The sequence below is a fragment of the Lolium rigidum genome, chromosome 6 (assembly GCF_022539505.1).
Source record: "Lolium rigidum isolate FL_2022 chromosome 6, APGP_CSIRO_Lrig_0.1, whole genome shotgun sequence".
Lineage (NCBI taxonomy): Eukaryota > Viridiplantae > Streptophyta > Magnoliopsida > Poales > Poaceae > Lolium > Lolium rigidum.
In genome coordinates, this window is record NC_061513.1 from 334374139 (window position 1) to 334396974 (window position 22836).

The 22836-nt window shown below is 51.6% G+C and overlaps 1 protein-coding gene across 1 annotated transcript; it reads right to left on the minus strand.

Annotated features, from left to right (window-relative positions):
* Positions 1 to 1563: 1563 nt before the first annotated feature.
* LOC124667690 (WRKY transcription factor 28-like) lies at positions 1564 to 2376 on the minus strand. Its single transcript, XM_047204943.1, has one exon. The coding sequence runs from the start codon at positions 2290 to 2292 to the stop codon at positions 1681 to 1683; it is 612 nt and encodes a 203-aa protein (XP_047060899.1). The 5' UTR covers positions 2293 to 2376; the 3' UTR covers positions 1564 to 1680.
* Between the last annotated feature and the right edge of the window lie 20460 nt (positions 2377 to 22836).

Consider the following 22836-nt stretch of genomic DNA (forward strand, 5'->3'; position numbering starts at 1 on the left):
ATCTGCAACTTCGAAGATGGTAGAAAGATTTATGTTGAACAGCCTAGATGACCGGTCTATTTTGGCTTTTCCTATACATACATATTATCAAGTTTAGATTCTATTATTTTTTCACTCTTCAATTTTAATTTAGTTAGCTTCATGTACGACCAGCACGAGCGACCTTCCACATTCGCCCGTCTTACCTAACTATATAACTTCTATATATTTAACCCTAGCCGTAAATTATTTTAAGTTGGATAGACTAAACAGTAAATTGGACAAAATATTTTAGGATATTGTATTTAGCGGATCCACAGGAGAACTATTATACTGGACAAAAGTAATTGGAAATCACATAATTAGCTTATTAAACAAAAAATTCAATTTATTTGAGAAATCTTAGGGCGTTTCTTAGTCGGTATTTCCATTAACCGTATTTATGGGTGCCCATTAACGAAATTTACAATCTAAGATCGGTGTGGTCGTCTTATATGCCTACGATGTCTGAGGCCCACGGACCACCGGCATGGTGAGATGGCTCTCTATTTTCACCCATATTAATATCATGACGTATTGCTGATGGATGAGGGTTAGGGATGTTTCGCTCGGATGATATTTCCGAAATCCGAAAACTATAATGCTGAACAAAAGTTACCGGTATTCAAATAATTAGCTCAAAATTTAAATAATTTTGGATAAATTTATTTATTCATTTGACAAATCATGGAAGGTATTGTTGTGACCAGTATTTCTGTAATATTTACCAGCGCTCACAGTATTCTTTTTCTACCAAGAAGAAAAAAACCCGTACTGAAATATGTTAACATATTGCTACGCTATGATTTGAACATCAACCCATACAGTCCTGTAGCCTCACGGCCGGTCAATCTCTTTATTTTAAACGTACTCACCAGGAGTCCTATTAACACACGTGATGTCTTTTGGAGTTCACGTCTATTTTATCTTCTAGTGCGTACACCAATATTTTTTTTTGCTACGAATAACTTTTACTCATCTTTGTGTACGATCGACCATAATTTAGATGATGTGGATTAACCTGGTGCCTCGGAAAACACCCTTATTTTGCTTTTAGTATATAATGGATGATTTAAGAGAGAAAAGACTAGATTTTGACACGGACCACATTGGTTTATCCTTCCCTACACCTAAAACACAAGTAATAATCATATCACAAAGCCTTCTTAAAAGATTTTGCTGTTCCTCATTCAGCCATCTCCTAAACGAGAGTTTCCAATTTACCATAGCAGCATCAGCAACATACATTATCTGTTCAATACAAATTGCAAAAGGTTGAGGAAGCGTTTTCTTCAAAGGTTGTGATGTGTACCAAGCATCATCTTTAGAACCCTTTTGCTTTCTTGCTACTACTTATTTTACTTTCTGCTTCACTGTAGAAACGATGGCGATTTCTTTGATGGAAATAGACGATGGGCCTTGTTGGGTTAAACTAAAAAAAAGTTTGTTTGTTGGACCAGTTTATTTTGTTTTTACAGATGCTGCATGCCGTCGATCGACGTTCCCACCGCGATGAACATGGAAGCGACAGATCGAGTTATTCAGTGACAGCACAACACCACCAAGGCCAACGAATTGCATATATGGATCCGTGACGATTCTGAACCATATTCATATAGTAGCACATGCCAACCGGCTGCTACCGTTCATCCGTAGCTCAGTTCAGTACGAAGACTCGGACGAATGAGCCGCCGCCGCGTGCAGGTCGCTCCAGGTCCAGGTGGGCGGCGCCGGCGCCGAGTACGCCGCCTCCCGCGACGCGCCGTGGCTGCCGGGGGTGGGGTGGTTGTGGACGCCGTCGTAGGAGGTGATCACGTACCGCGGGTCGTCGCGGTCCCTCTCCACTCGCTTCTTCACCCCGCACCCCTCGACGGAGCACCGGTAGTAGTTCCGCAGGTTGGGGCTGCTCTTCACCGCCTTCTTCCCGTACTTCCTCCACCGGAAGCCGTCGTCCATCACCTCCACCTCCGACCGCGTCCGGAACCCGATCCTCCCGGCCGGCGCCCGCCCGCTCACTCCCCTTGCAGCGGCGCCGTCGTACGCTCCGGCGCCGTTGTAGTAGTAGTACGACGTAGGGAAGCTGCTCATCTCGCTTCCTGCCGCGGCGAAGTACCCCGGAGACAGCGCCGGCGAGTAGTCGGAGGGCCGAACGGCGCCGAGCTCGGGGAAGCTGAGCGGAGCGGCACTGTGTGCCGCTGCTGCTGCTACGAGGGGATCAGCAGCTTGGTAGTAGTATGCTTCATGGCTGCTGTTAAATCCCAACGAGGCCGCCATGATCGACGAGCTAGCACTAGCACGTACTGGTGTGCCTGCCTGCTAGGGTACTGGCAGTGGTGGTGGGCGCGCGGCGGTGGGCCTGTGCAGATAGCCTTGACGGAATTTCCCGTGTCAAGTTCTGCAATTTATACTAGCTAGCTGGGACGACGGCCGGCAAGCTCTCAGCTTCATGGATGCTTCATCACGGGGATGCTGACCCGAAGGTTCCGATCGTGTGCGTTGCGTCACATACGTGATCAGTCACATGTCGATTGAATGCACTCGCGCGCGCGCGATCGAGCGCACCGTAGACCATGGTATAGCGACGCGCGCGTACGTGCTGGCCTAGCTTGCGCTTTCGGATTATTCCGACGGCGACGTGGACCGGACGGCCAGGCCGGGAGTAGTCAAGACAAGACTTAAATGTTGGCTTGGATCATCTGGACCGTTAGCTCGCGATAGATGGCCGTGCGTGCGATTAATTTGATGCAGTACGTTACACAGTTCTTTTGCACTGGCGCCAGAGCCGCAAATCTGAGCGCCGATTTCTCATTCATTCTCATCGGACGTACAGTACATGCAGTACCTAATCCCGTCAGAGTGAGGATCTAGGGCTAGCTGCTTTCAGGTCCAAATTTAGCGCTCGTAGTCACTCCATGTCCAGGCGCAGAGCCACTATAACTCATAAATTTATTATCCGTACGGTGCACCTAAGGGTGAAAGCGGCACCCGATCTGCCCAGCCTCGTAGACAAAATCTTGTTTCAATAATACACCATGTGAGGTATATCAAATTTTACAGAAGAAGAGAGCAGGCAAACACTACAGGAAAATCAGGCGCTGCCGTGCAGCCAAACTTTGCCGTGAGCTGCTGCACGGCAAAGATTTCTTTGCCGTGCGTAGAAGGAAGAGCGCACGGCAAAGAAAATATGCACGGCAAAGTATTAGCGCAGCGCACGGCAAAGAAACATATCACGGCAAAGCAAGATTTGGCGCACGGCAAAGAAGTTTCTCACGGCAAAGAATTGGAGCAGCGCACGGCAAAGATTTCGGGACGGCAAAGTCCCCGCAAGCCGCACGGCAAAGAAACAGCGCACGGCAAAGGCCTGGGCACCGCCGTGCGGCCGGACTTTGCCGTGCGAGACAGATGAGTTGCACGGCAAAGGGTCCTTTGCCGTGCGCTCCTCCCTTTGCCGTGCGCCAATATACATTTTTTTTGTTTTTCTAACTATTTTATTTCATCTACTACTTATATTTATTTTGTTAATTAGTTTTTCTTTTTGATGACTATTTATTACACTATGTGAAATACAAAATTAGTCTCCATGCTCATCCCCCACATATATCAGGGTTCCGGTGCTCCGGCGGCCGTCCCCCTCCTTCCCCCCCAAAACAGCGGGTCTACCCCCTAGATTTCTCCGCGCGACGTTCCACCAATATACCTTTTCATAGGTTTAGGTTTGTTTAGTCCATGGACATATGGAAAACCATGTGTGGTACCCTTTGGCACAGTCTAGCCCCCGATATACCCGCGGCGGGACACTTCACGCCGTACACGTCCGAGAATCTGTTAAGTGTTATCGCCCGAAGGTGAGGAATGTCGACCGGGGATCCATGCCATGCACCATTTGGTGAATTACACCTAGCATCACACTTTGAAACATAGAATAGGTCCACATGCAAGGTTTGGTGGGGTTCCGGTGCTCCGGCGGTCGTCCTCCCCCTCCTCCCCCCAAAACAACGGAACGTGTGCCCCGGCGGGTCTACCCCCTAGATTTCTCCGCGCGAGGGTGCACCAATGTAACTTTTCATTCTTTTAGGTTTGTTTAGTACATATACACATGGAGAACCAAAGATTGGGACCCTTTGGCACATATACCAGCAGCTAGAGCCATTACCACACGATCGACGGTGTGCTCGGTCTACTCGGTTAGGGTTAGGTGTAGGGTTAGGGCTAGGGTTTAGGGGCTAGGGCTAGGGTTTAGGTTAAAGGGTAAGTATTTATGGTTAGGTTTAGGTTTAGGGTTTAGGGTTAGGGTTAGGGTTTATGATGCATGGTTCTGCAGCTCCGCGTCGTGGTTTAGGGATTTAGAGGGGTTTAGGGCTCGAAGCCTCCCCGGCTTAGGGTTTAGGGTTTAGGGGAGCTACTTTTGCACCATTAGACCTTGCACCACACTTTGAAACATATCATAGGTCCACATGCAAGGTTTGGTGGGGTTCCGGTTCTCCGGCGGTCGTTATCCCCCTCCTCCCCCCAAAACAGCGGAACGCGTGCCCCAGCGGGTCTACCCCTAGATTTCTCCGCGCGAGGGTGCACCAATGTAACTTTTCATAGGTTTAGGTTTGTTTAGTCCATGGACATATGGAAAACCATGTGTGGCACCCTTTGGCACAGTCTAGCCCCCGATATACCCGCGGCGGGACACTTCGGCGTACACGTCCGGGAATCGGTAAGTGTTATCGCCCGAAGGTGAGGAATGTCGGACCGGGGATCCATGCCATGCACCATTTTGTGAATCACACCTTGCATCACACTTTGACACATAGAATAGGTCCACATGCAAGGTTTGGTGGGGTTCCGGTGCTCGGCGGTCGTTCTCCCCCTCCTCCCCCCAAAACAGCGGAACGCGTGCCCCGGCGGGTCTACCCCCTAGATTTCTCCGCGCGACGTTCCACCAATATACCTTTTCATAGGTTTAGGTTTGTTTAGTCCATGGACATATGGAAAACCATGTGTGGTACCCTTTGGCACAGTCTAGCCCCCGATATACCCGCGGCGGGACACTTCACGCCGTACACGTCCAGGAATCGTTAAGTGTTATCGCCCGAAGGTGAGGAATGTCGGACCGGGGATCCATGCCATGCACCATTTGGTGAATTACACCTAGCATCACACTTTGAAACATAGAATAGGTCCACATGCAAGGTTTGGTGGGGTTCCGGTGCTCCGGCGGTCGTTATCCCCCTCCTCCCCCCAAAACAACGGAACGCGTGCCCCGGCGGGTCTACCCCCCTAGATTTCTCCGCGCGAGGGTGCACCAATGTAACTTTTCATTCTTTTAGGTTTGTTTAGTACATATACACATGGAGAACCAAAGATTGGGACCCTTTGGCACATATACCCGCAGCTAGAGCCATTATCACACGATCGACGGTGTGCTCGGTCTCATCGGTTAGGGTTAGGTGTAGGGTTAGGGCTAGGGTTTAGGGGCTAGGGCTAGGGTTTAGGTTAAAGGGTAAGTATTTATGGTTAGGTTTAGGTTTAGGTTTTAGGGTTAGGGTTAGGGTTTATGATGCATGGTTCTGCGACTCCGCGTCGTGGTTTAGGGATTTAGAGGGGTTTAGGGCTCGAAGCCTCCCCGAGCTTAGGGTTTAGGGTTTAGGGGAGCTACTTTTGCACCATTAGACCTTGCACCACACTTTGACACATATCATAGGTCCACATGCAAGGTTTGGTGGGGTTCCGGTGCTCCGGCGGTCGTTATCCCCCTCCTCCCCCAAAACAGCGGAACGTGTGCCCCGGCGGGTCTACCCCCCTAGATTTCTCCGTGCGAGGGTGCACCAATGTAACTTTTCATAGGTTTAGGTTTGTTTAGTCCATGGACATATGGAAAACCATGTGTGGCACCCTTTGGCACAGTCTAGCCCCCGATATACCCGCGGCGGGACACTTCGACGTACACGTCCGAGAATCGCTAAGTGTTATCGCCCGAAGGTGAGGAATGTCAGACCGGGGATCCATGCCATGCACCATTTTGTGAATCACACCTTAATTGCATCACACTTTGACACATAGAATAGGTCCACATGCAAGGTTTGGTGGGGTTCCGGTGCTCCGGCGGTCGTTATCCCCCTCCTCCCCCAAAACAACGGAACGCGTGCCCGGCGGGTCTACCCCCTAGATTTCTCCGCGCAGGGTGCACCAATGTAACTTTTCATTATTTTATGTTTGTTTAGTACATATACACATGGAGAACCAAAGATTGGGACCCTTTGGCACATATACCCGCAGCTAGAGCCATTATCACACGATCGACGGTGTGCTCGGTCTCATCGGTTAGGGTTAGGTGTAGGGTTAGGGCTAGGGTTTAGGGGCTAGGGCTAGGGTTTAGGTTAAAGGGTAAGTATTTATGGTTAGGTTTAGGTTTAGGTTTTAGGGTTAGGGTTAGGGTTTATGATGCATGGTTCTCGCAGCCTCCGGCGTCGTGGTTTAGGGATTTAGAGGGGTTTAGGGCTCGAAGCCTCCCCAGTTTAGGGTTTAGGGTTTAGGGGAGCTACTTTTGCACCATTAGACCTTGCACCACACTTTGACACATATCATAGGTCCACATGCAAGGTTTGGTGGGGTTCCGGTGCTCCGGCGGTCGTTCTCCCCCTCCTCCCCCAAAACAGCGGAACGCGTGCCCCGGCGGGTCTACCCCCCAGATTTCTCCGCGCGAGGGTGCACCAATGTAACTTTTCATTATTTTATGTTTGTTTAGTACATATACACATGGAGAACCAAAGATTGGGACCCTTTGGCACATATACCCGCAGACTAGAGCCATTATCACACGATCGACGGTGTGCTCGGTCTACTCGGTTAGGGTTAGGTGTAGGGTTAGGGCTAGGGTTTAGGGGCTAGGGCTAGGGTTTAGGTTAAAGGGTTAGTATTTATGGTTAGGTTTAGGTTTAGGGTTTAGGGTTAGGGTTAGGGTTTATGATGCATGGTTCTGCAGCTCCGGCGTCGTGGTTTAGGGATTTAGAGGGGTTTAGGGCTCGAAGCCTCCCCAGTTTAGGGTTTAGGGTTTAGGGGAGCTACTTTTGCACCATTAGACCTAGCACCACACTTTGACACATATCATAGGTCCACATGCAAGGTTTGGTGGGGTTCCGGTGCTCCGGCGGTCGTTATCCCCCTCCTCCCCCAAAACAGTGGAACGTGTGCCCCGGCGGGTCTACCCCCCTAGATTTCTCCGCGCGAGGGTGCACCAATGTGACTTTTCATAGGTTTAGGTTTGTTTAGTCCATGGACATATGGAAAACCATGTGTGGCACCCTTTGGCACAGTCTAGCCCCCGATATACCCGCGGCGGGACACTTCAGCCGTACACGTCCGGGAATCATTAAGTGTTATCGCCCGAAGGTGAGGAATGTCAGACCGGGGATCCATGCCATGCACCATTTTGTGAATCACACCTTAATTGCATCACACTTTGACACATAGAATAGGTCCACATGCAAGGTTTGGTGGGGTTCCGGTGCTCCGGCGGTCGTTCTCCCCCTCCTCCCCCAAAACAACGGAACGCGTGCTCCGGCGGGTCTACCCCCTAGATTTCTCCGCGCGAGGGTGCACCAATGTAACTTTTCATTATTTTATGTTTGTTTAGTACATATACACATGGAGAACCAAAGATTGGGACCCTTTGGCACATATACCCGCAGCCTAGAGCCATTATCACACGATCGACGGTGTGCTCCGGTCTATCGGTTAGGGTTAGGTGTAGGGTTAGGGCTAGGGTTTAGGGGCTAGGGCTAGGGTTTAGGTTAAAGGGTAAGTATTTATGGTTAGGTTTAGGTTTAGGTTTTAGGGTTAGGGTTAGGGTTTATGATGCATGGTTCGCAGACTCACGTCGTGGTTTAGGGATTTAGAGGGGTTTAGGGCTCGAAGCCTCCCGAGCTTAGGGTTTAGGGTTTAGGGGAGCTACTTTTGCACCATTAGACCTTGCACCACACTTTGACACATATCATAGGTCCACATGCAAGGTTTGGTGGGGTTCCGGTGCTCCGGCGGTCGTTATCCCCCTCCTCCCCCAAAACAGTCGAACGTGTGCCCGGCGGGTCTACCCCCTAGATTTCTCCGTGCGAGGGTGCACCAATGTAACTTTTCATAGGTTTAGGTTTGTTTAGTCCATGGACATATGGAAAACCATGTGTGGCACCCTTTGGCACAGTCTAGCCCCCGATATACCCGCGGCGGGACACTTCGACGTACACGTCCGGGGAATGCGGTAAGTGTTATCGCCCGAAGGTGAGGAATGTCGGACCGGGGATCCATGCCATGCACCATTTTGTGAATCACACCTTAATTGCATCACACTTTGACACATAGAATAGGTCCACATGCAAGGTTTGGTGGGGTCCGGTGCTCCGGCGGTCGTTATCCCCTCCTCCCCCCAAAACAGCGGAACGCGTGCCCCGGCGGGTCTACCCCCCTAGATTTCTCCGCGCGAGGGTGCACCAATGTAACTTTTCATTATTTTATGTTTGTTTAGTACATATACACATGGAGAACCAAAGATTGGGACCCTTTGGCACATATACCCGCAGCTAGAGCCATTATCACACGATCGACGGTGTGCTCGGTCTCTCGGTTAGGGTTAGGTGTAGGGTTAGGGCTAGGGTTTAGGGGCTAGGGCTAGGGTTTAGGTTAAAGGGTAAGTATTTATGGTTAGGTTTAGGTTTAGGTTTTAGGGTTAGGGTTAGGGTTTATGATGCATGGTTCTGCAGCTCCGGCGTCGTGGTTTAGGGATTTAGAGGGGTTTAGGGCTCGAAGCCTCCCCGGTTTAGGGTTTAGGGTTTAGGGGAGCTACTTTTGCACCATTAGACCTTTCACCACACTTTGACACATATCATAGGTCCACATGCAAGATTTGGTGGGGTTCCGGTGCTCCGGCGGTCGTTCTCCCCTCCTCCCCCCAAAACAGTGGAACGCGTGCCCCGGCGGGTCTACCCCCTAGATTTCTCCGCGCAGGGTGCACCAATGTAACTTTTCATTATTTTATGTTTGTTTAGTACATATACACATGGAGAACCAAAGATTGGGACCCTTTGGCACATATACCCGCAGCTAGAGCCATTATCACACGATCGACGGTGTGCTCGGTCTCTTGGTTAGGGTTAGGTGTAGGGTTAGGGCTAGGGTTTAGGGGCTAGGGCTAGGGTTTAGGTTAAAGGGTTAGTATTTATGGTTAGGTTTAGGTTTAGGGTTTAGGGTTAGGGTTAGGGTTTATGATGCATGGTTCTGCAGCTCCGGCGTCGTGGTTTAGGGATTTAGAGGGGTTTAGGGCTCGAAGCCTCCCCAGTTTAGGGTTTAGGGTTTAGGGGAGCTACTTTTGCACCATTAGACCTAGCACCACACTTTGACACATATCATAGGTCCACATGCAAGGTTTGGTGGGGTTCCGGTGCTCCGGCGGTCGTTATCCCCCTCCTCCCCCAAAACAGTGGAACGTGTGCCCCGGCGGGTCTACCCCCTAGATTTCTCCGCGCGAGGGTGCACCAATGTGACTTTTCATAGGTTTAGGTTTGTTTAGTCCATGGACATATGGAAAACCATGTGTGGCACCCTTTGGCACAGTCTAGCCCCCGATATACCCGCGGCGGGACACTTCGACGTACACGTCCGGGAATCTGTTAAGTGTTATCGCCCGAAGGTGAGGAATGTCAGACCGGGGATCCATGCCATGCACCATTTTGTGAATCACACCTTAATTGCATCACACTTTGACACATAGAATAGGTCCACATGCAAGGTTTGGTGGGGTTCCGGTGCTCCGGCGGTCGTTCTCCCCCTCCTCCCCCAAAACAGCGGAACGCGTGCCCCGCGGGTCTACCCCCTAGATTTCTCCGCGCGAGGGTGCACCAATGTAACTTTTCATTATTTTATGTTTGTTTAGTACATATACACATGGAGAACCAAAGATTGGGACCCTTTGGCACATATACCCGCAGCTAGAGCCATTATCACACGATCGACGGTGTGCCTGGTCTACTGGTTAGGGTTAGGTGTAGGGTTAGGGCTAGGGTTTAGGGGCTAGGGCTAGGGTTTAGGTTAAAGGGTAAGTATTTATGGTTAGGTTTAGGTTTAGGTTTTAGGGTTAGGGTTAGGGTTTATGATGCATGGTTCAGCGACTCCGGCGTCGTGGTTTAGGGATTTAGAGGGGTTTAGGGCTCGAAGCCTCCCAGAGTTTAGGGTTTAGGGTTTAGGGGAGCTACTTTTGCACCATTAGACCTTGCACCACACTTTGAAACATATCATAGGTCCACATGCAAGGTTTGGTGGGGTTCCGGTGCTCCGGCGGTCGTTATCCCCCTCCTCCCCCAAAACAGCGGAACGCGTGCTCCGGCGGGTCTACCCCCTAGATTTCTCCGCGCAGGGTGCACCAATGTAACTTTTCATAGGTTTAGGTTTGTTTAGTCCATGGACATATGGAAAACCATGTGTGGCACCCTTTGGCACAGTCTAGCCCCCGATATACCCGCGGCGGGACACTTCGCCGTACACGTCCGGGAATCGTTAAGTGTTATCGCCCGAAGGTGAGGAATGTCGACCGGGGATCCATGCCATGCACCATTTTGTGAATCACACCTTAATTGCATCACACTTTGACACATAGAATAGGTCCACATGCAAGGTTTGGTGGGGTTCCGGTGCTCCGGCGGTCGTTATCCCCTCCTCCCCCAAAACAGCGGAACGCGTGCCCCGCGGGTCTACCCCCTAGATTTCTCCGCGCAGGGTGCACCAATGTAACTTTTCATTCTTTTAGGTTTGTTTAGTACATATACACATGGAGAACCAAAGATTTAGGTTAAAGGGTAAGTATTTATGGTTAGGTATAGGTTTAGGGTTTAGGGTTAGAGTTAGGGTTTATGATGCATGGTTAAGTATTAATGTGTTAGGATTTATGGTTAAGTATTAATGTGTTAGGATTTAGGGTTAGGGTTTAGGGTTAGGGTTATGATTTAGGGTTATATGATTTAGGGTTATATGATTTAGGGTTAGGGTTATGATTAATGTGGCTAGATCAATGGGTTAGGATTTAGGGTTAGGGTTAGGGTTATGGTTAATCACACATTTCTTGAAAAACATGAAACATATAGTATTAAATAATACACATTTTGAAAAACAAGTTTAATATAATTTACAAATAAAACTTAATGTTATTGATAATTTACAAATAAAATTCTTAGTGTTATAGAAGTGGTAAAAATAAAAAAAAAATGCTTTGCCGTGCGCAGGCGCACGGCAAAGAACCCTGCCGCACGGCAAAGGCACTGCTGCGCACGGCAAAGAGTGCCCGCACGGCAAAGGCCCTTTGCCGCACGGCAAAGAACGGCGCACGGCAAAGTGTGGGGATAAGGCGCGGTCGGGGACGTCCTGAGCCACACGCATCCGCATCCTCCACGCATCCTACAGGCCGACCTCCCCACACGCCGCCGCCGCCACCTCCCCACACGCCGACCTCCCCACACGCCGCCGCCGCCACCTCGACCACGCCGCCGCCGCTGCCTCCTGCTGCTCCTCCCAGGCGCCGCGCCGCCACCTCGACCACGCCGCCGCCGCCACCTGCTGCTCCTCCCCAGGCGCCGCGCCGCCGTTGGCCCCCACGACGCCGTCGCCGCCACCGCCTGCTCCTCCCAGCCGCCGCTGCCCGGCCCACGACCACGCCGCCGCAGCCCCTTCCCCCGGTCACAGGTCCCAGGTCAGGCCCCCCTCCCCCTCCTCCTTCCCATTCGCACATCGTGGCGACCGCCGACAGCAGCACCACCACGACGGGGCCGCGGCACCCGGCGTGTTAGCGCGTTGCACCCGGCGACGGCGGCCTCCGGGCCGAGGTAGTTGGCGCTGAGGTCGAGGGACGCGAGGCGCGGGATGCGGCAGAGCGACGCGGGGAACGGGCCGGCGAGGTTGGTGTTAGCGAGGGAGAGCGCGGTGACGGCGCCGGCGGTGTCGCAGGTGACGCCCGTCCAGGCGCAGGGCGTGGCGGCGGTCGGGTTCCAGTCGGTGAGCGTGCCGTCAGGCACGGTGAGCGCGCGCTTGGCGTCGAGTAGGTGGAGGCCGTCCCGGGTCGGGGCTTGCGACGGCGTGGCCGGCAGGCCGGCATTGGCCGCGACGGCGAGCGCAGGAGGGGGAGGAAGGCGCCCATGGCGGCGGCGGGAGGGTTCTTTGTCCGCGCGCGCGCGAGGCGTGTCGGGTCGGGGTCGGGGAGGTAGAAGATAAGGAACGGATAAATTATCCATGTAGAGATGACGGCCTAGCTAGCTTTATCGGCATCCCGGTATGCACATACGGCGAGCAAGTGACCGAAAGTTCTGCCACGGATCAAAAATGGTTCAAAGTCTTGTAAAATATAAGCGGTTGGTGCATAGCGGAGCGTCGACAAATGCTCCGAGCCCTCGCTGTCCTCTTCTTAGATGTAACATTGCATTACCTCATTCACAAAGCAGCAAAAGTAACATTGGCTTTCTACTTGCTCCATATACTCTATATACGCGCATACATGGTAATTATTAATAGCCCCTAATTGGTTTTTTTTTTTGTTATGCGAGGCGATGCTTCGAGGTGGACACGAGGGGCGGCGTCGCGGGGTGTTTGACGGGGCGTTTCGGATCTTCTTCGACGATTCTCTCGAGAGGGTCGTTGGTCTTCTTGCCGGCTGTCGGTCACGCTTCGAGGGTGAGAATCCGTTCGCCTCTCTTGTACCTAGGTTTTTTCTTTATGTCTAGATCACCAAGTACTGTCGCGATACCTAGGCGTCTCTTCCCGACCGTAAGGGTTACGCGGATAAATATGCATTAGTGGTCTCGCATATTATGAACCGTAACTCTTACGGCATTTATCGGGACAGCCGGCGGATGCGTAGTTGGGTACGTTCTCCGTGCTCTACCCCGATCCGAGACGAGGATTTCGGTAGCGCCTCCCCGTTGTTCTCCGGATGCACACCCCTCTCGGCTTTTTGCCGAGACGTGTATCGGGAGAGCAGCGGGGAGGTGCTGCCGAAATTCTGTCTCGGATCGGGGTAGAGCACGGAGAACGTACTCAATCTACGGATCCGGCGGCTGCTAGGAGCCCACCTAGTAGAGTTTCAGGTTGATGCACGCGTAACATAAATAAATATATGATGCATTTATTTCCTATTTGATATATAAATGCTATGTTCGTCTGTTTTGTTGCTGATTAGAGGATGGATAATCGTGGCTGGATGTACGATGGCAGAATCAGTCAGTGGAACTATACCGATGAATGGGGAGAAAAGACCGAGCAGTTTGTGGATAGGGCGTTTGCCATCCCTAGCGGACCTATAAGTGTTTGGTGCCCTTGTAGTAAGTGCGCTAACCGAAAGGCACGGGACAAGGAAACTATGAGTATGCACCTGATCAAGTTTGGGTTCACACCGTCCTACAGGATTTGGACTTACCATGGAGAAAAGGCAAAGAAACGTGCTAGGAAGGAGGTGCGGCAGATTCAACCTAGGGGGAATATGACACTTGGTTTTGATAGGTGCTTAGAAAACTTGGCTAATGGTAATGTGCCCGAAAGCTCTCATGTAGAGGTGGAGACACCTCAGGATGCGGAGACAAGTGAGGACCCGGAGGAAAACACAAAGGAGTACTATGAGGCTCTGTTTGCTTCGCGAAACCCCTACATGAAAATACAGAGGTTACCCAACTAGATGCCATCGCTCGCCTTATGGCCTTGAAGTGCCATAGGAACTTGTGCAGAGATGGGTTCGATGAACTTCTGGTCATCGTAGGCAGCCTTCTGCCGGAAGGGCACCTCTTGCCGCAAAACTTCTACTATTCGACCAAATTGCTCAGTGACCTTAAGATGTCATCTCAGCAGATACACGCTTGTCCAAAGGGATGCATGCTATTCAGAGAGGAGCACGCTGACACAAATTATTGCATCAAATGCAATTCCTCTAGGTACTTTGAGGTAGACCGCAATGGTGATGGTCGGAAGAGGCGGACCACGGTTGCCAAGAATATCCTCCGCTATCTTCCAGTTCTACCGAGGATCCGAGCGGCTCTTCATGACCGAGGATACCGCCGGCAGATGAGGTGGGCCGTGGAAGGAAACAGATACACCGACAAGATGATACATCCGTCGGATGGTACTGCATGGAAGAACTTTGTGAAGAAATTTCCACCGAAAGCGAGGTGACCCGAGGAGCGTAGCAGATTGCGATATCTACCGATGGGTTCAATCCATATGGTATGTCGGCTGCAGTATACGGTTGTTGGCCGGTGTTTGTTATTCCCATGAACCTCCCCCCGGCGTCCGCATGAGATCGAGAGAACATGTTTGTGTCGATGATAATCCCGGGGCCCAAATACCCGGGCAAGAACATGAATGTGTACCGGAACCGCTGGTGGATGACTTGGTTCGTGGCTGGGAAGGTCGCGGGATCCGAACATATGACGCATCAAAGAAGGAGTACTTCGATATGTATGTGTGGTACCACACGTCCCCGCATGACCTGCCGGCACGTGCTTTGTTCCGCGGGTGGTGTACACATGGGAAGTGGCCTTGCCCACGGTGCGGACAGGCCGTGACTTTCTTACGGCTAAACAAGGGAGGCAAGTATTCATGCTTTGATGAAGCTCGACGAGTTCCTTGAGCGGAGGCATGCATACGGGAGTGATGTAAAGAGTTTCAAGAAAGGCCGTGTTGTCCGTGGCCCGAAGCCAATTCCGAAGACCGGAACGGAAATCAAGGCCGAGTTAGATGCTCTTCAGCCTAGCCACGATGGGAATGGTTTCTTAGGATATGGGGAGACACACCAATGGACTCACAAGCCGTGCTTATGGAAGCTCCCTTACTTTGAGTTTCTCGAGCTCCCGCATAACATTGATGTAATGCACACCGAGAAGAATATCGGTGAAGCCATTTGGAGCACGATTGTGGACACCGAGAAGACGAAGGATAACATAAAGGCTCGAATTGATCAAGAAAGGTGGTGTGATAGGCCGGAGTTGAACATGCAGCCACCTAATGGTGCCAAAAAAACTTGGACTAAGCCACACGCTCCGTTCGCCTCACAAAGGCCCAAAAAAGGGAGATCTTCCAATGGATGAAGGACTCCTTGTTTTTCCCCGATGGGTTCGCAGCCAACTGGATGAGGGGCCTGAACATTGAAACGCTGCGAGTACAAGGACTGAAGAGTCATGACTACCACATATGGCTTGAGCGGATAATGCCGGTGATGATTCGAGGCTATGTCCATGAGAAGACTTGGCGAGTGCTAGCGAGGTTGAGTTTTTTCTTCCGCCAGATTTGTGCTAGGGAGTTAGACACTAAAGTGATTGAGAAGGCTGGATGAAGAGGCACCCGTGTTGCTTTGCGATCCGGAGAAGATCTTTCCTCCGGGGTTTTTAATCCGATGCAACACATGATCCTGCACCTCGCGGAGGAGTGCTTAAAGGGGGGCCCGAATTGGGGCCGTTGGCAGTTTGGTCCCGAGAGAGAAACACAAAAGCTTCGTCAAATGACCGGCAATAAATGCAAGATCGAAGCATCCATAGCCGAGGCAGTCCCGAACGTGGAGGTGGCAAACTTCACCACTAAGCACTATGATCCCAACATTCCCACAAAGCACAACCCGGTCCTCCGTTACAATGCCGCCAACAATGAAGAAGTACCCAAGCTTAGCATCTTCGTGGGGCTTGGTGGCAAGTCAAGTGGCTCGAAGCCGTACGGAACGGACCTACCGAGCGGACCTTGATCCACTCGTATGTCTTAAACACCATGGTCGAAGTGAAGCCGTACATCGAGTAAGTGCGAACCATTTAATTATTCGCAAACATTCACTCGTATGTTCGTGGCTAACTCTTCCTCTTTTCATCGGTATAGGAAATTCAAGGCTATACATTGGAAGAATACCCACGGGGAGCCTACCCCGGAAGAATCCAAGCAAATTTTCGATAAGGGAGGCGGTTTCGGTTTCAGTAGCTGGTTTTGTAATTTGGTACTATTCTATCCAAATTAGCTAGCACTTCCTACATTTATCGGTCATTTCTCGTTCTAAACTTCTTGTGCTAAACTTGTAGGCAAGAACTGACAAAGAGATGAAGTCAGAGCTAAGAAAAATTGCTAGGGGCTTTGACCATTCCGTAGAAGCGTTCAACTCCTATGACGTGAACGGGTATCGCTTCCAGACCCATCAATACACAACAAGCCGGCCCAACGCGAAGACAATAAATAGTGGGGTGGTATGTCAAGGTGATGATGGGCTCCATTACTATGGAAGAGTCGAGGGTATATACGAGCTGAATTACGGGTTTCACAAAGGGCTAAATCCCGTCGTCTTCAAATGCCATTGGTTTGACCCACGTCGGGTGAGACGGGATCCTGAAATTGGGTTGGTCGAAGTTGAAAGGAACTCCGTTTATAAGGGAGAGGATGTGTACATCTTGGCAACCCAGGCCTTTCAAGTATTCTATCTCCCGTACGCGTGCGAGAAACCCGACAAAACGTCTACATGGATGGGATGTTGTGATGACGGTGCCTTCACGCAATAGGCCGCCCCCGCCAAACAAGGACGATTACCGCCGCGTAGACCCCTCAGCAAGGAGTGTCGAGTTTTATCGGGAAGAAGGGCTCCCCGGCCATTTCACAATCGGCTTGCCGACTATCGATGACATGGTCGTAGACGATGAACAAGAAGACGCGGGCATGGATGGAGACAATGCGGAAGATGAAGCCGAGGATGTCCGTGCCCCGGAAGACCTGAGTTTGCTCGAGGCGTTCAAAGCGAGGATTGACCTCGATGCGGATGGACCACCTCCAGGTTTCATTGATGATTATTGGTTCGCCGAGCCCGATGACGATGAGGAGACACGCGGTCCAATCACGGATGGCGACACAGAGCTACTTGATCTATGTAGTAGTAATTGTGAGGCTAGCCTATTTGTAATAACTCCGTGTAATAGAGATTGTCTAGCTAGGTTATTTGTAAGAACTCCGTGCTATGTTTGAGAGAACTCTATGGTAGCTATTTGTTGCTTCCACTAATTAATTAATGTTCATCCTTTTGCATTATTTGTTGCTTTCATTAATGTTCATCTACTTATATTTCTGTTGCTTTCACTAATATTTATCTCTTTACAATATTGCGTACTAATAAACCACTCTCTTCATTTGTGTTTGCAGGTGATTGAAGCATGCCGCCAAAAAAAGGGGTGGCGGTCTTAAAAAGAAGCTCAAGGACTTGGTAGGTGTAGGGACTTCGAGGCGGGGCCCCCCACCTAGCCCCCCTCCTAGCCCCCTCCCTGTCGCTCCCACGGGGCGGCCGCGTAGGAAGAATGCGACGCGGGTACTCACTCCTAGTCCTAGCCCCCTCCCGCAGCCGATGATGATGACGAGGAGGAGGACCGGGAGCACCACGGGGGTGGGGAGGACCAGGAGGAGGAGGTGGGTGGGGAGGACCAGGGAGGAGGAGGGGGGTGGGGAGGACCGGGAGGAGGAGGGGGACGAGGACGACCTCTCGGAGGATGAGGGGTTGGGGAACTTAGTGTTCGATCCCGATCCAAGCCTAGAGTGGTGTGAGCCGGAGGATTACCAGTACGTTCCAGCTTTGGAGAGGCTGAGGCCACGTGATAGGAAGCCATATCGGCGTGGGATAACACAGCTCCCCTCGCCGAAGAGCTGGCGCTACGGTGCACGTTGTTCTTGTGCCCTATGGAAGGAGGTACATGTTATTTTTTGGCATTTCGTTATCGCAATTTTGTCATTATCAAAATTATTATCACATACATATTGATGTTGTCGTTTCATGGTGCAGCTCGTTCCAGTTTGAAGACCCGACGCAGAGACCGCCACGTGGGTACTCGAACATCCTTGGGGGCCTACTTAGATTTTATTTCCCCGGGATAGTCAATCTCCCTACCGGTGGCTGCGACGTAGCTTGGAGGTGGGCGCACTACGGCCTCGCGGAAGATCCTCTTGGCCGCGGCACCGCGGCGGATTTGGTTGTTGCCAAATTCTGGGTACGTGACTTTTGACTTCTTACCATTCATACACTCTCCTTGGTTCACAATAATTGCACTAATGCCCCTTGTTTTACCTATGTTGCAGAAATTCTTCAAGAGGGCCGAGGGCAAGGAGAATGCGTGCGATGATGTCCTACACCAGCTTGCAAGGAAGAGGGTGACCGGCATGCACTACGAGGCACGTGTTCAATGCGTCCGCGGCCGGCACGCCGACCGCTTCGTCCACATGAGTAAGGAGGACGCTCGCGACACGCTCATGCAGCCGTGGCGATACTTGCAGGTATTTGCATTTATGTGTTATTGATTTCTTTATCGCCATGTAGTTTATTTTACCATAATGGGTTTATCTTGTGCATGTAGAACCCTCCTCGGTACGTCGGCAACGACGATAGGTGCTTTCGTGCGATGGTCATGTGGTGGACATGCCCCCAGTACCTCAAGAAGCACGAGGAGGGCAAGAAGAAGCGGGCGAGAGATGCGAGGTGGATCGCATATCCAAGGCAGCATCCCCATCTCTCTTCACCTGCAGAAGGAGGTGAGCAAATTAATGGTTCCTTCATTCTTTGAATTCATGTTATATATTTGTTAACTCTCCAAGGGTGTGTCACTTCACTCAATTACATGTTCTCTTTTGCAGGAAGTCAGGACAGGAGCGAAGCCTAACGTCTTTGCCGTGCTAAAGAAGATGAAGCAAAGGAAGACGCCCGATCCCGAGACGGGGTCCGTGTGGGTTAACCCGCAATCCGAGACCCGAGTGCACGTCGTATGTCTCCAAGTTCAAGCAGAAGTACGGCGAGGAGGCCAATCCAGAGGCCGAGGACTTTGACCCTGAGGTCGCGGTGCTTGCGGGAGAAGGCTTGAAGCATGGCCGCCTATGGTTTGGTGACGGGTGCGTCGACCCGGCGAGGGTTCCCTCTCTCCGCCGGATCCGTCGTGGTCGTAAGAGCGGCCAGCCTGAGGTAGAGCCCCGGCCACGGGCTTCGGATCTAGGCTGTCGAGCGGTTACGGGTATGTTCTTCCTCGGGTCTCTACATTTCCTTTACATGCTTTCCATTGAAATGTTAATGACATCGCGGCAACACAACGTAGGAGGAGATGGCAGCGAAGGAGCGAGGCGGCCCAGAGCACGCACGGAACATGGAGCGGCAGATTCGGAGTACCGGCAGCGAGCTGGAACACGGATGATGCAGCAGATGCAACAGCAGCAGCGAGATGATGCAGCAGCGAGCAGGCACGGATGAGCTGGCTGATGAGCCGGACGGCTCTGTCTACTCCACCGGGGAGTCTTCCTCCTCCACCTTACTCCATGTGGATGCCGCCACCGCCCACTCGGACCCCGGGGACACCTATCACCGTCAACAACATGAACATCATCCGGAGCATGAACCGCGGTGAGTCCTCTTGTGCCCAACCCGCTACTTGTTCAAGTGTTCAATATGCAAATGCAAATGTTCATTCCATCAACATGCTTATAGATTATATGTCACAAGGCAATGACGATGAGGCCGGCGGAAGCGGAGGAGGACAAGGTTGATGGCATGGTCTTCGTGCGCTTTGTCGGATTGTATGCTTGTAATGGATTGTAATATTGAACATTGCACTATGGACTCTATGTAACTTGTGTGGATGGACTATGGACTCTATGTAACTTGTGTGGATGGACTATGGACTCTATGTAACGGATTGTATGCATGAACTATGTGTGCTCGACGTATTTGTGGTGTTGTTGATGTGTTTGGTGATCATATATTGATATATATGCTATATTTGTGAAATGCAATATTTGAACTGCAGGGAATAAGCAAAAAACAGCAAAAAAATGAAAAAATCAGGCCCTTTGCCGTGTGTGTGCACACGGCAAAGGACATTTGGTCACTTTGCCGTGTGCACACGCACGGCAAAGGAGCCACGTGGCGCAAGCCTCGTGCTCCCGGGAGCTCCCGGAGGCGTGCTCGCAGGGGGCTTTGCCGTGCGAGGAAGGGGCGCGGGCGCACGGCAAAGATCAATGCACGGCACAGAGAAGCGCACGGCAAAGAATTATGGGCACGGCAAAGTATTGGGCGCACGGCAAAGAGGGGTCGCACGGCAACGACTCGAGCGCACGGCAACGAGCGCGCGCACGGCAAACCGCTCGAGCGCACGGCAACGAGCGCGCGCACGGCAACGAGCCTTTGCCGTGCGGTTTGGTCGGGCGCACGGCAATGTTGTCTTTGCCGTCGGGGACAATGCCGTGCAGACGTTGCCGTGCGTCGACGCACGGCAAAGCCTTTGCCGTGCAAAATAGGCTCTTTGCCGTGCGATCGGTCGCACGGCAACGCCTGTTTCTCCCGTAGTGAAAGCAACATCAAGCAAGGCAACATGATACAAACACGACGCCACAAGGTTTACAACACAGCCCACACCAGCCGAAAGACACCCTTGCCTTGCGCCATCTCAAGGAGACGGTACACTAAGCTACTGGGTTGCCACACGACCAAGGAAGGGAACTTCGGGAGGCCATCTTCAACTCCATGTAGCACAAGCCAACGCGCCAGCCACCCATGAGTGCCTAGGGTCCGTGAGTGAACGGCGGGACCAAACCAGATGGAAGAAGGCATCAACCATGAAGTGACAGCGACAGTGTACATAGCGCCCCGGAAGCCCATGCACTGAGCGGATACTCCAAAGGGCGCACCGAGAACTCCTCGAACCACCTAGGCGATGCCTCCAAGAAGAAAAACGACACCGCCATGCTGTCGCCGCCCGATCCAAAGACCGGATCAAGGGTTTCCCCTGGTGCTAGAGGCGGGATCGAAGAATGGGCAACACCATGACGATGCCTCCACCGAGGTGACGATGCCCATGAGCGTCGCGTCGTCATCTTATGTAGGGAATTCGCCCTGGCCCCGCTTTAAACCCCAAGCCCGTCGGATAAGCGCAACAAGAAGACACCTTTTGGCCTCACCGCTGTCGAGAAGCGACCACTACAATTATCAGAGCGAAAGGTGCTAACCACCACCTCACCGCAAGCATCACAAAGATTGGATCGTGACAATCCTGCCAACAGATAAGATGCATGGATACCCGTACTGCCATCAATGAGGACAGTTTTACCAAGGACCCTTAGACAGATAGGGGGGCAAACAAGAGGTATGCAACCTGCGGAATATTGTCACCAAATCGCTCACTCAGAAATACTTGGGGCTCCCGTGGTACGAGTGGATAGTAGTGACTGCTTCCAACACTTAATTGAGGGCCACCCGGCCGGCTGCCGGCACCACCAGAGTGCCCACCAGCCAATGCCTACATGTGACAACCAACCGGCTTGCATCCACGGGACCAAGAGCCGCAGGACCACGCAGGCCCATCTGGGCCACGAGCGAGCCCCAAGTTCATGGCCGCCACCGTCGATGCATCCATAACGAGAGAGAGAGAGAGAGAGAGAGAGAGAGAGAGAGAGAGAGAGAGAGAGAGAGAGAGAGAGAGAGAGAGAGAGAGAGAGAGAGAGAGAGAGAGAGAGAGAGAGAGAGAGAGAGAGAGAGAGAGAGAGAGAGAGAGAGAGAGAGAGAGAGAGAGAGAGAGAGAGAGAGAGAGAGAGAGAGAGAGAGAGAGAGAGAGAGAGAGAGAGAGAGAGAGAGAGAGAGAGAGAGAGAGAGAGAGAGAGAGAGAGAGAGAGAGAGAGAGAGAGAGAGAGAGAGAGAGAGAGAGAGAGAGAGAGAGAGAGAGAGAGAGAGAGAGAGAGAGAGAGAGAGAGAGAGAGAGAGAGAGAGAGAGAGAGAGAGAGAGAGAGAGAGAGAGAGAGAGAGAGAGAGAGAGAGAGAGAGAGAGAGAGAGAGAGAGAGAGAGAGAGAGAGAGAGAGAGAGAGACGCCTCCACTGTCATCACCGAGATGCACATGTTGTCGGACTCCTGTAGCAACTAGCACCTCTCCAACGGAACGCCACACACCGTCTCCGCTAGAAGAGAATATCGTCGTCGCGCGAGGGAGAGGCCCCACCATCGATGGTGCCGCCCGGGCTTCACCATGTGGGACCTCTGGCGGCGGCGGAGGAGAGGGGACGGGGGTGGGTGGGGCTCGAGGCCAGCGGCGCGGTTCGCCCCCGTGTCGCTTAGGGTTGGGTGATGTGGGGTAGGTTTCGTCCCATGTGATATGGTTTAAGTCTGAAACATCAAGAGGAGATTACTCAACCCTTCTAAGTCAAAATCAGTTAATTAATTTATAATTTTTTTAGTAAATTAGTTTAGCTTGAACTAAATAATGTTTTCACAGGCTTATGCAAAAATGCCGCTTGCAAGCCTACTATGCGCCTGAGTACGCCTGACGGCGGTGATCAAGCAGGCGATCGACACCTAGCTAGCTCACAGTTGTTAAGCTAGAGACACTACTACTACCGGTCGACCATATCTCCTTGTTATTAGCTAGACCTGAATTTTGTCAAGTGTCTACCCTCTACTCCTCTAGCTAGCGCGCAATCAGTAGTAATTAACTGTATCTTGTCAAAGAGACACAACCGGTCGATCATCTCGTTGTTAGCTAGGCTTGAATGGGATTCTACTACTTCGGATTTGATCCGTTTGCTTGAATTACTACTTCGTCAAAAAAATGTGTACTATCTTCGAAAAGAAAAAAAACTTTATAGCCCTCACGGTTAGCTAGGCAACTTTAGGTTATTACCAAGGTGAAGAAGACCGAAGTAGCCAGCCAGGCTATATTTGACAGCGATGTCTAATGCTTTTCTCTTTGGAGATTCATCTGGACATATACATAGACGACGAAAGTCCATAGATGCATGCATTCGACTACATATACCTGAGTAAGCCGGTAAGGCGG

What these genes read in the sequence shown, in the direction of transcription:
- LOC124667690 (XM_047204943.1), bottom strand. Translation starts at nt 2,292, where the DNA reads ATGGCGGCCTCGTTGGGATTTAACAGCAGCCATGAAGCATACTACTAC.